Source organism: Salpingoeca rosetta (genome assembly GCF_000188695.1).
Source record: "Salpingoeca rosetta unplaced genomic scaffold supercont1.2, whole genome shotgun sequence".
Lineage (NCBI taxonomy): Eukaryota > Choanoflagellata > Craspedida > Salpingoecidae > Salpingoeca > Salpingoeca rosetta.
In genome coordinates this window covers 2,148,731-2,158,979 of record NW_004754932.1, presented here as the reverse complement: position 1 = coordinate 2,158,979, position 10,249 = coordinate 2,148,731, and the positions used below count along the sequence as shown (strand labels likewise).

General features: G+C 56.9%; 3 protein-coding genes across 3 annotated transcripts in view; 1 reads left to right on the top strand and 2 right to left on the bottom strand.

Moving 5' to 3' along the window:
- Positions 1-4,546, bottom strand: part of PTSG_01030 (GMP synthase) — a gene marked incomplete at its 3' end in the record, with an annotated part of 5,253 nt that extends 707 nt beyond the window's left edge. Inside the window, exons 1-14 of the mRNA XM_004998446.1 lie at positions 4,387-4,546; positions 4,122-4,213; positions 3,796-3,910; positions 3,421-3,622; positions 3,007-3,123; positions 2,768-2,844; positions 2,472-2,598; positions 2,207-2,322; positions 1,765-1,934; positions 1,387-1,495; positions 1,129-1,192; positions 781-942; positions 484-571; positions 51-300 (exon numbers count right to left, since the gene is read on the bottom strand). Coding sequence (XP_004998503.1) covers positions 51-300; positions 484-571; positions 781-942; positions 1,129-1,192; positions 1,387-1,495; positions 1,765-1,934; positions 2,207-2,322; positions 2,472-2,598; positions 2,768-2,844; positions 3,007-3,123; positions 3,421-3,622; positions 3,796-3,910; positions 4,122-4,213; positions 4,387-4,431 — 1,734 coding nt within the window. The 5' untranslated portion in view covers positions 4,432-4,546. The remainder of the gene's footprint in view (positions 1-50; positions 301-483; positions 572-780; positions 943-1,128; positions 1,193-1,386; positions 1,496-1,764; positions 1,935-2,206; positions 2,323-2,471; positions 2,599-2,767; positions 2,845-3,006; positions 3,124-3,420; positions 3,623-3,795; positions 3,911-4,121; positions 4,214-4,386) is intronic.
- A 65-nt stretch (positions 4,547-4,611) lies between these two features.
- Positions 4,612-7,207, top strand: PTSG_01029 (uncharacterized protein). Its single transcript, XM_004998445.1, has one exon. It carries the CDS (start codon positions 4,621-4,623, stop codon positions 7,042-7,044), a length of 2,424 nt encoding a protein of 807 aa, XP_004998502.1. The 5' UTR covers positions 4,612-4,620; the 3' UTR covers positions 7,045-7,207.
- A 432-nt stretch (positions 7,208-7,639) lies between these two features.
- Positions 7,640-10,249, bottom strand: part of PTSG_01028 (CMGC/CDK/CCRK protein kinase) — a gene marked incomplete at its 3' end in the record, with an annotated part of 3,300 nt that continues 690 nt past the window's right edge. The window contains exons 2-9 of the mRNA XM_004998444.1: positions 9,692-9,807; positions 9,345-9,407; positions 9,172-9,223; positions 8,856-8,927; positions 8,589-8,681; positions 8,257-8,319; positions 8,057-8,137; positions 7,640-7,714 (exon numbers count right to left, since the gene is read on the bottom strand). Of these exons, the coding sequence (XP_004998501.1) occupies positions 7,640-7,714; positions 8,057-8,137; positions 8,257-8,319; positions 8,589-8,681; positions 8,856-8,927; positions 9,172-9,223; positions 9,345-9,407; positions 9,692-9,807 (615 nt within the window). The remainder of the gene's footprint in view (positions 7,715-8,056; positions 8,138-8,256; positions 8,320-8,588; positions 8,682-8,855; positions 8,928-9,171; positions 9,224-9,344; positions 9,408-9,691; positions 9,808-10,249) is intronic.

Sequence of the window (10,249 nt, the reverse complement as noted above, 5' to 3'; positions counted from 1 at the left end):
GCGCACACACACACACACACACGCATATGCACACGCACACGCACACACACTCGCACACACACACACACACACACACACACACACACACACACACACACACACACACACACCTTGCGCAGGTCGTGAAGGACGTCTGGGAGGAGGAGCGTGGGGGTGATGCTGCGGACAGGGCCCGTGACGGGCTCGCCCCACATGTACACGACGCGGTTGATGCGATGGCACACACGCGGGATCACCTTGGCAAGCTTCAGCAGCAGCGGCCACTCCGGCGAGCCCGTGCACGACAGCGCAACGACGTACCTGATCCAGCAGAGGCAAGGGGGACAGACACGATGTAATGAGGCAGCGGTGTGAGGTGAGAAGGACTTGGGTGAGAGAGAGACAGGTGTCAGGAAAACGAAGGCTGATGGGCGCTGTGTTGCCAAATGTCGTGTGACAAAGACAGCATGAGAGACAGCGAGCACCACAGTGTGAGCAACTCACGAGTATGTGCGTCCGTCACCCTGGACGCCAACGGTCTGGATGGGGAGAAGTGATGCAGAGTAGGACTTGGAATGCTCACGCAGAGAACCTGCCAACCGGTGAGTAGTTGCAAGCATCACGTTCCACGAGAAACGAGAAAGGGGAAACGGAAACGCATCGGATGAGGGCAAAGAAGAAGTTCAAATGAGCAACAAAACATCGCATACACACACACACACACACACACACACACACGCCACGGTGCAAGGGGGAGGTTAGGATGCTCGCCCCACGCCACCACATCACCGTGTGCGGTACCGTCTGGGTCTGCCTGCTCCATGGCGGCCTGAGCGACGGCGGCAGCCTCTGCGTCCGAGCACGGCTGGCCCAGCAGCGCCTGCACCAACTGCTGCGTCCGATCAAAGTCCGAGCAGATGTACGGCTCCCGCGCGCAGATGACGCGGATCGCAAGACCAGGACCTGGGCACACGCAAACGAGCGCGCGTGTGTGTATGTGTATGTATGTATGTATGTGTGTGTGTGTGTATGTGTGTGTGTTTGTGTGTGTATGTGTGTGTATGTGTGTGTGCGCGCGTGTGTTTGTTTTGAATGGGTTAAACCCATTACGTGTCACTCTCCCAATGACCACCGCGGCGGCGAGGGTACCTGGGAAGGGCTGGCGCTGCACAATGTCTTCGGCGAGGCCGAGCTCAAGGCCGAGCTGGCGCACCTGAAGTTGTCCAAGGCGCAGCAACGATTGAAGTGTGTGTGTGTGTGTTGGATGTGTGGTGGGGACATCGACACGTTGAGGTGAGTGAGAAATAATTCTGGTAAACAGGATGGATTAGCAGCCAACACCACTAGCCATCACCAGCGCCAGCAGCAGACGCCAGCAGGAAACACGAGCAGGGAACAGCACTGCACCTCGTCCTTGTGGTAGTCCTTGAGCGGCTCCACGACCTTTCCTTGCTCGCGAAGCTTACGCACCAGCGCCGTGTCGTTGTGGTGCGTCTTGATTGCATCCGCAGACGAGCTGCGATGACGCGAACATCGCCCACAGCCAAGCAGCGGCCACCGTGAGAGACAGCACAGCAGCAAGCGCACGTCCGTCTTTTCAAACAAAACAATGCCGACCACCACCAACACCACCACCACCACCATCATCATCATCATCATCATCATCATCATCATCATCATCATCATCATCATCATCATCATCATCATCATCATCATCATCATCATCATCATCATCATCATCATCACCACCACCACCACCATCATCATCATCATCACGGAGCACACCTGGCGAGGGCGGACGCGCTCTCAATGAGGTCTGGCCTGAGGGTGCCCTGTGCAAGGTAGACGTCATCAGACTTGATACCGAGCTGCTGCATGGCCCGCTCGGCGACCTTGATGAACGTGTCCCCGATAATCTTCCGCTTCTCCTCAGGGGCCGTCACTTCCTTCAGCGGCTGTGCACGTGGCAAAAGGGGGTTGGAGGTTTGGACGGACGAAGGGCGATATGAGATGGGGCATGCATGTGTGTGTGCCGTGTGTGTATGTGTGTGTGTGTGCCGTGTGTGTATGTATGTGTGTGTATGTGTCGTCTCATGAAGGTGCGTGCGCGTGTGCGTGCGTGCACGCGACATGTGTATTGTGCTGGTGTTGTATGAGTGGGCACTGTTTCCGTGTGTATTGCGTGATGAATGCGGCGAGCACAATGCGGACAGGACACGGAACCCACCGCTGTTTCGTATTCGGATTTGTCCTTGCGGGTGATGGTGGTGGTGCCGTTGTAGAAGTCCTCCGACGCGTCGATGACATGCAGTGGCAGACCAAGACGCTCCAGCGACACTTTCACTGCAGTGCACACACACACAAACAAACACATGCCACCAGCGTTCCAAAGTGTGTCAGTAGGTATGAGTCGCGTGTCAAACAACATGTTGTGGTTCACCACCCGCCGCAATCAAGACACACGAATACAGCACAGCGCGTGTTGTCTGCACCTTGCTTGCTCTCGTCCAGACGCATGAAGCCGTTGTCAATGTGCAGTGCAATGACGCGCTGTGGGCCAAGTGCTTTGTTGAGCAGGGCAGCGCACACTGCCGAGTCCACGCCGCCGCTCACCATCACCTGCCAACATGGTCGTGGCGATGGTGGTCAGGCGAGCAGTTCTGAAACAAATGGTGGTGCTAAGTGCAGGCCTGCAACGCCCCGCAGGTACTGTCGTGCATGCATGTGCACCACTAGCACGGACAGACTTTGATGGTGATGACATTCACCCTGGGCCAGGATCACTCACCAGCACGGATTTCTTGCCAACAAGGCGGCGGATCTCGTCAATTGCCTTTTCCTCGCGGTTCTCAATCGTAAAGGTGCCTGGCAAAGGGGAATGGGAGGCAAGCATTGGACGGTTGTCGCTCATACTTGGTGAGTGAGCACAGGCGCAGTTGACAGCCAAGCCCATTCCATGAGCATGCAAAGTGTCCACACACACACACACACACACACACACACACGCAGTGTGCGCAATGTTCTCACCGCTGCAGCCGCAGATGTCGATGAGGAAGTTCTTGATCATGGCGCGGCCGTTAACGGAGAGCTGAACCTCCGGGTGGAACTGCACAGCATAAATGCGCTTCTCCTCATTCTCAATGCCTGCATTGGAAGTCGAGACCCAGAGGGGGCGGGGAGTTGAAGCATGGTGTCGGTACCAGTGTGAGGTTGGCATGAAGGCGTGCTGCATGACCAAAGCACCACGATGGACACACGTGCGTGTGCGTGAACACAGACACAGACACAGACACAGACACAGACACACACGCACGCACGCACGCACGCACGCACGCACACACACAGACACACACACGCACGCACGCACGCACGCACGCGCACACGCACACACACACGCACACACACACGCACACACACACACACAGCTGAACGTCCGTGCACCTGCGATAATGGAGCCTGATTTGGCGATGGTGCGAAACCCAGGGGCAACCTGGTCGAGCGAGTCGCCGTGGGTCAGCAGCACGGGCTGGGTGGCATCGAGGCCAGCAAACAGACGGCTGTCGGTTTCCACCTGAATCTCATACTGGCCGTCCTCGCGCTCGGACTTGCGGTGCACGCTCCCACCAAACGTCTTGTTCGCAAGCTGACACATAAACACGGTACGGCGCATGGCTGTGAGATCTTTCTCAAGCGTAGCGTTGAGCACAAGGCGCAACACATCCCCAGCAGCAGCACACTCCCCAGCAGCAGCAGCAGCACCCATTGCATCAGCAGCACACCACCACCATCACCATCCCCACCACCATCCCCACCAACCTGCATGCCATAGCAGATGCCCAGCACTGGAATGCCGAGGTGGAAGATGTTCTCATCAAAGGACGGAGCATCGGCGGCGTACACGCTGCCTGGGCCGCCTGAGATGATGATTCCTCTGCAAATAAGGCCACCCAGCACCGTCAAAAAGGTCACACGCACACACGTACAATCAGTGGACGTGTGTGTGTGTGTGTGTTGCGTGTGTGTGTGGGTGTGTGTGTGGGTGTGGGTGTGTGCGGTTGTTGTGTGCCCGAGCAGCCGTAACAAGCACATTGTCCCTTCCCAACATCACATCCCCTCCAAGCTCAAAATGCACCTGTACTCACTTGTAGTTTCCGCCTTTGATGGTGGCCGCCGAGGTGCCCAATGGCAAGAGCTCAGTCTTCACTTTGAGCTCACGTACAACGCGGTCAATCAGCTGCCACCACCACCACCACCATCAACGCCGTCGTCAGTGGTGTGAGAAGTGTGCATTCAAGCATGACATGCGTTACAGGACACACAAACATGCAAACACATATATCTGCACATATGTGTATGCATACTTATTTACACACACGCACACACGTGTTCACACACACACACACACACCTTGCCATATTGTGCGCCAGCGTCAAGAACAAGCACGGTCTCCATGGTCGTTTGTTTGTTTGTTGTTGTTTGCGCGACTGCGTTCCAAGGTCAACAACCCACGTGGTGGCTGCTTTGGGGTGGTGGTCTTCGTTTGAGTTGTGTGCGCAGTGGTGGTTGCTTTGTTTGTGGCGCTTTCCCAAGTGGGATGTTTGGTTGAAGATTTGATTTGATTTTCTTGTATCCTGCGGCAGCATGAGTAGTAGTGGCAGTGGCGAGGCTGCTGGTGTGGGAATGCGAGGGCTGCGGCGGTGGTGCGGGTGTGTTGGCTTGTTCGTTGGGCTTGTGGCAGTGGTGTTGTTCCTGCTGCTCCGACCCTCAACGCGAGGCCTCGCCACAGACCTCAGGCCTAGCAGCGGCGGCAGCAACACCAACGCACGACCCCTCATCATAAACAACCACGCGCCTCAGCTGTTCACTGTCGCAGAAGGACACGAGGCCCAGGGAAAGAACCTGAACAGCAACGAGGAAAGAGCAAAGGCAGCGCTCCAACCAACAACCAGCGATGGCCGCACCAACGACGACGCACACCGAGGCAAGGCGAGCGTGCAGGCAACACAGAAACCTCCCCACTCTCCCTCACAGGCACCACACCCGCCGTCAGGACCCCAGCCACCGTCTTGGGACGGGACAAGAGAAGATGCGCCGCAAGTACAGCCGCTTGGCCCAGCAGCATCCCAACAGCAGGAAGTTACATCAACACAGCAGCCCGGCGCGGACGCTGAGCCCGTGCCATACCAGCCCAGCGACAGCGCCGTGGTTAGAGATGTTGGGCCTGGTTGCGCAACAAGCCTGCAGGCAAGCGCCTGTCCGGCAGACTTGTATGCTCCCACCACGCCAGAAGTGTGCCGGCCTGGGGAGCCAACGCCCGTGAAGGTGGCCGAGTGCGAGCTCAATCCCATAGAGACGCTGACGCACGTCGAGCCCGCACACCTGTGGTACCTGCACGTGCCCGGGAACCCAACGCTGATCCAGCCCTTGGTCTGGAGTCGCACCACGAGCAATGACAGTGACGGCGCTGAGGGGGGCCCTGACCAGGGCAACGCGCCCCCAGCAAGCAGCTTGGACACGGCCAACACCAACAACAGCAATCAGGGCGGTCAACGTGACGGCGGTGCCTTGCAGCCGCTGGACGACTTTAGGCCATGGCCGGCCCCAGCCGTGGTGGTGCTGGGGTTTCTCGCCAGCATGAGCGCGGCGGACACAGCCAGCACCCAGAACACCGCGACCGCGGAGACCAGGACAAGCGGTGCCGCTTCAAGCTCCGGCGCTCCAACCACAGACTACGCAGCAACACTGCCTGGCCTCTACTTTGTTGATGGCCGTAACGGTGCGGTGTTCAATGCCACGCACGCGTTTACAAACAAGCGGTGGCACCGCGTGCCCTCGGAGCGGGCTGTGCAGTCTGCACTGCAGCCCCAGGAGCTTGGCGGCGCTTGTGTCGCCCGCACCAGGGGCACGAAGCAACCGCATACCGGGGAGAAAGGTGGCGGCCGGAGCGTGCATGTGCATGGTCTGCTGGTGGACTTGGTCATTGTATGGGGCGAGACGTTTCAACACACGGTGCTCGACGTGCTGCCCCGGCTCGCAGCATTTCTGCAATGGCTCAAGACTGATGCAACCACCACCACCACCACCAGCGGCAGCAGCAGCCAAGAGGACAAAGGCAATGTTGGGGTGCAGCAGATGCATGACAGCGATGGACTGCGGGAAGCGGTGTTGAGTGGGAAGGTGCAGGTGACGCTGCTCGTGTGTGCAGGCAGCGACGTCCTGCAGGAAATGCTTGCACGCATCGTGGATGAGCCCTGGGCGGTTGTTGAGGCCGACCCGAGGCTCACGTACACTGCCGATGCCATTGTGTTCCCGACGCTGGCTGGCCAACAGAAGATTGGTATCATGCCACCGGGCGTGTTCTGTCCCCTGCTGCGCCAGCTGCAGACGTCGCAACAGCAGCGCGACGAAGACACGCGCAGGCCTGGGCACACGACGCAGACGCCAGGCAGCCCCAACCTGGCCAACCGTGATGGCAATGGCGACGGCGCAGGCGAGGCGGTGCTGCTGTATCTGAGTCGTGGGGACGCATCGCCGCGCGCGCTTGTGCCGGCAACAGAGCAGGCACTCATTGAGGGGCTTCAGCAGGTTGTGGAGGCAGCCAACATGCAGGGCATGCAACAGGGCGAACTCAAGGCTAAGGGTGGCGGCGTTGCTGTTGGGGCAGGAGCGAGGATCAAGTGGCGACTGGAGGTGTGGAACCACACGGCACCGCATGCGTGGCAACGCGATGCAGGTGTGTTTCGAGACGCGCGCGTGATTGTTGGCCCCCATGGTGGCGCATTTGCCAATCTCCTATTCGCCGGTGGTTCCTCCGCTTCGCAAGCGCAAGGCATGCAGACGCACGTGCTCGAGTTTATACCGCGTGCAGCGCTGGAGCGGCCGCCTGTTGGGGCGAAGCGAAAGGGTGACGTGCGTCCGTGCTACCTCTCGCTCGCACAGGCGCTCGGGTTCTCGTATCACCAGGTGGAGCCCACCTCCTTCGACTTCAACAGTCCCGGGCTGGACGTGGATGTGGATGTGGTCATTAACCACGTGCGAACCATCATCTCCATGGCCAGCACGTAATGCTGCATGTATGTGTATGTGTATGTGTATGTGTGTGCGTATGCGTACGTTTGTATGTATGTGTGTGTTTGTTTGTGTATGTATGTGTGTGTTTGGTTGTGTATGTATGTGTGTGTGTGTTTGTGTTTGTTTGTTTGTGTGTTTGTGTTTGTTTGTTTGTGTGGGGTGTGTGTGTGTGTGGTGTGTTTGTTTGTTTGTGTGGTGTGTTTGTGTGCTCTTGGTAGGCAACAGGCACTTTGCCCCATCTCTTCCTCTCCTGACTTGTGTACACATCAACCACTGCCTCTTCAACCCCCCCCCCCTCTCAAAACATCTCCTTGTCTTGTGTTCTTCTGTCCACTCGTGTCAGCAACAGTAATATCAGCAGCGGCATGGTTCAAGCGTGTATGTGGTTCAGTTACGTCTGCTGCAAGCCAGGCCAGCTGGCTACGGGTCTCAAATAAACCCGCATGTGCATGCATGCATGCATGCAAGGTGTGCGATGACAAGAAAACAGATGTGCGAGAAGCGCTAACGGCCAAAGATCTAATGTGTGTGTGTGTGTGTGTGTGTGTGTGTGTGTGTGCATCAGCATCAGCGTCGGCAGCAATACAGTTCACAACTCATCGTCGTCATCGTCCTCGAATGTGACAAAGGGAAGATCAGACACGAGTCGTAGCCGCATGCTCTCCTGTCAGAGGGGCGTGTGTGCGCAATGAAATATGTGTGTGCGGTGTTGTGACAGCAATTCAACGATACGAAACACGGGTAAAGCCCACATGATGCAAGCTTTGACGCAGACAGACTGAGGCAGCCAGAGAGACAAGCAGGCGAGCAGACAGACAGCGCGGGCAGGTAGGCACATAGATAGACAAACAGACACGGATTCACAGGCAGACACACACACAGGCAGACAGACAGACACACACACACACAGACACACAGACAGACAGACACACACACACAGACAGACAGACAGACACAAACACACACACACAAACACACACACGCACGCACACACGCACGCACGCACCGGCTGGGAAGAGGTTGGCAGCTTGAGTTCCGAGTGGTGCGCAGGCAGGGGATACGAGAAGAAGTACGGGTGCACCAGTGCCTGGTGGCGCAAACAGAAAAGAGGTGACGTGGTCAACGTGTTGATGAGGGCAAGTATTGCCACAAGCTCGCGCGCGTGTGCATCCATATGCGTGTGTATACACGCACGTGTGTCGTCACCTTTGCGGCAGGAAGACGGCGGGAGGACGAGTAGACGAGGAATTGCGAGCACAGGTTGATGGCCTGAAAACAAGGACAGGAACGCGTGCAATGGTGGTGAAATGGGGGCGTCAGGCGTCAGAACTGCGAGGAAAGCCAAAGACCAGTGCAAACACAACTGCACACGAAAACAAACAAACAAACAAACAAACAAACAAACAAACAAACAAACAAAACAAACAAGCAAACAAACAAACAAACAAACAAACAAACAAACACACACACACACACACACACACACACACACACACACACACACACACACACACACACACACACACACAAACACGCACGTCCTGCGTTGCGTCGGGGAGGATTTCGTGCATGGGCTGGGGGTCTGTGGGATCAAAGTTGATCTTTGCAAAATCGGGAAGCGAGTCGAGTTCCTGCAGACACACTCGCAGCGGCGGCGGAAGCAATCATAGCAATGACGTGAGATGACCTACCACCCACACACATTTGTGTGAATGTGGACGCATCGTGTGCACAGATGAGCTGAATGCAAAGAGCACAGCGTTAAGAGAGGGGAGGGGGAAGGAAAGTAGCGTGCACCACGTTACCGGCCAGTCTTGTCGTGTGGGCGTTCCAAGGGCCTGGATGACACAGGAGAGCTGGTCAATGTCGTTCTCGCCCTAAGGGGTTGGAGATTGGGAATAGGAGCGTGAGGTACGTGTGTGAGAAGAGACGGGGGCACGCAAGCAAGCATGTGGGCAGGGTTGGTAGATGAAAAGTCGGTCATAAACGCAGGCAGGCGACGGAGATCGAAGGCGGCTCTGCACACGAGACACACTATGCAAGCAAGCACACACACACACCAACTATATGCATACACACACCAACTACATGCATACACACACCAACCATATGCATACACACCGGAAACAGGGGCGAGTTGTTGAGGAGCTCTCCAAAGATGCAGCCGACGGCCCTTGAGACGGCAGGCAGAAACAACAAGTGGTGCACGCGGCAGTGAGGAAGGTGTCCTGGCTGGTGTGTGTGGGGGGGGTCGAGGCAGAAGCCAACGCTCACATGCAATGATGAATACACACCAGATGTCAACGCCAAAGTCGTAGACGCGTGCCCCATACAGCAGCTCTGGAGCACGGTACCACCTGGCAAGAGAGAGAGTGTGTGTGTGAGAGTGAGAGAGAGAGAGTGTGTGTGTGTGTGTGTGAGTGAGTGAGTGAGAGAGTGTGTGAGTGAGAGTGTGTGTGAGTGAGTGTGTGTGTGAGTGAGTGTGCGTGTGTGTGAAAGAGAGAGCGAGTGAGTGAGTGAGAGTGAGTGAGCGAGCGAGTGAGTGAGAGTGTGCGTGCGTGAGTGAGTGGACAAACACGGCGCGTGTGCGAGTGAGTGCATAAACGTGATGCGCGTGCGTGCTTGTTCATTGCCGTGATACCTCGTGGCCACCTGGTGGCTCATTGGTCTTGCTTCATCGTACACGCGCGCAAGCCCAAAGTCGGCAATCTTCAACTGCCCAGTCGCGCTGATGAGTAGGTTTGCAGGCTTGAGGTCCTGTTGACGTGTGCGTGTGCGGATGTGAAGTGAGAGATTGGACAGTGTGCAACGTCGAGCTCTAACAGAGGCGTGCAGGAATGCGATCTCGCCCACACAGCCACACTGGCTCTACGTCGCACCCACATTCACGTACGCACAATAGCACACAATCTCACACCCACACCCACCAACAACAAACAATCTCTCTCTCTCTCACCCACACACACTCACACACACCCACACACACCCACACCCACACCCACACCCACACCCACACCCACACCCACCCACCCCCCCCCCCCACACCACACACACACCCACGACAGACATACACATTGACAGATAGAGGTGGAGTTGGACAAATAAACGCCCGAGAGAAGGAAGGACATTACGGCTCACTGGCGATGGCGATAGAGGAAAGTTCTGGCCTTGTGGGAACGGCGAGAGATCACTGGCCTGT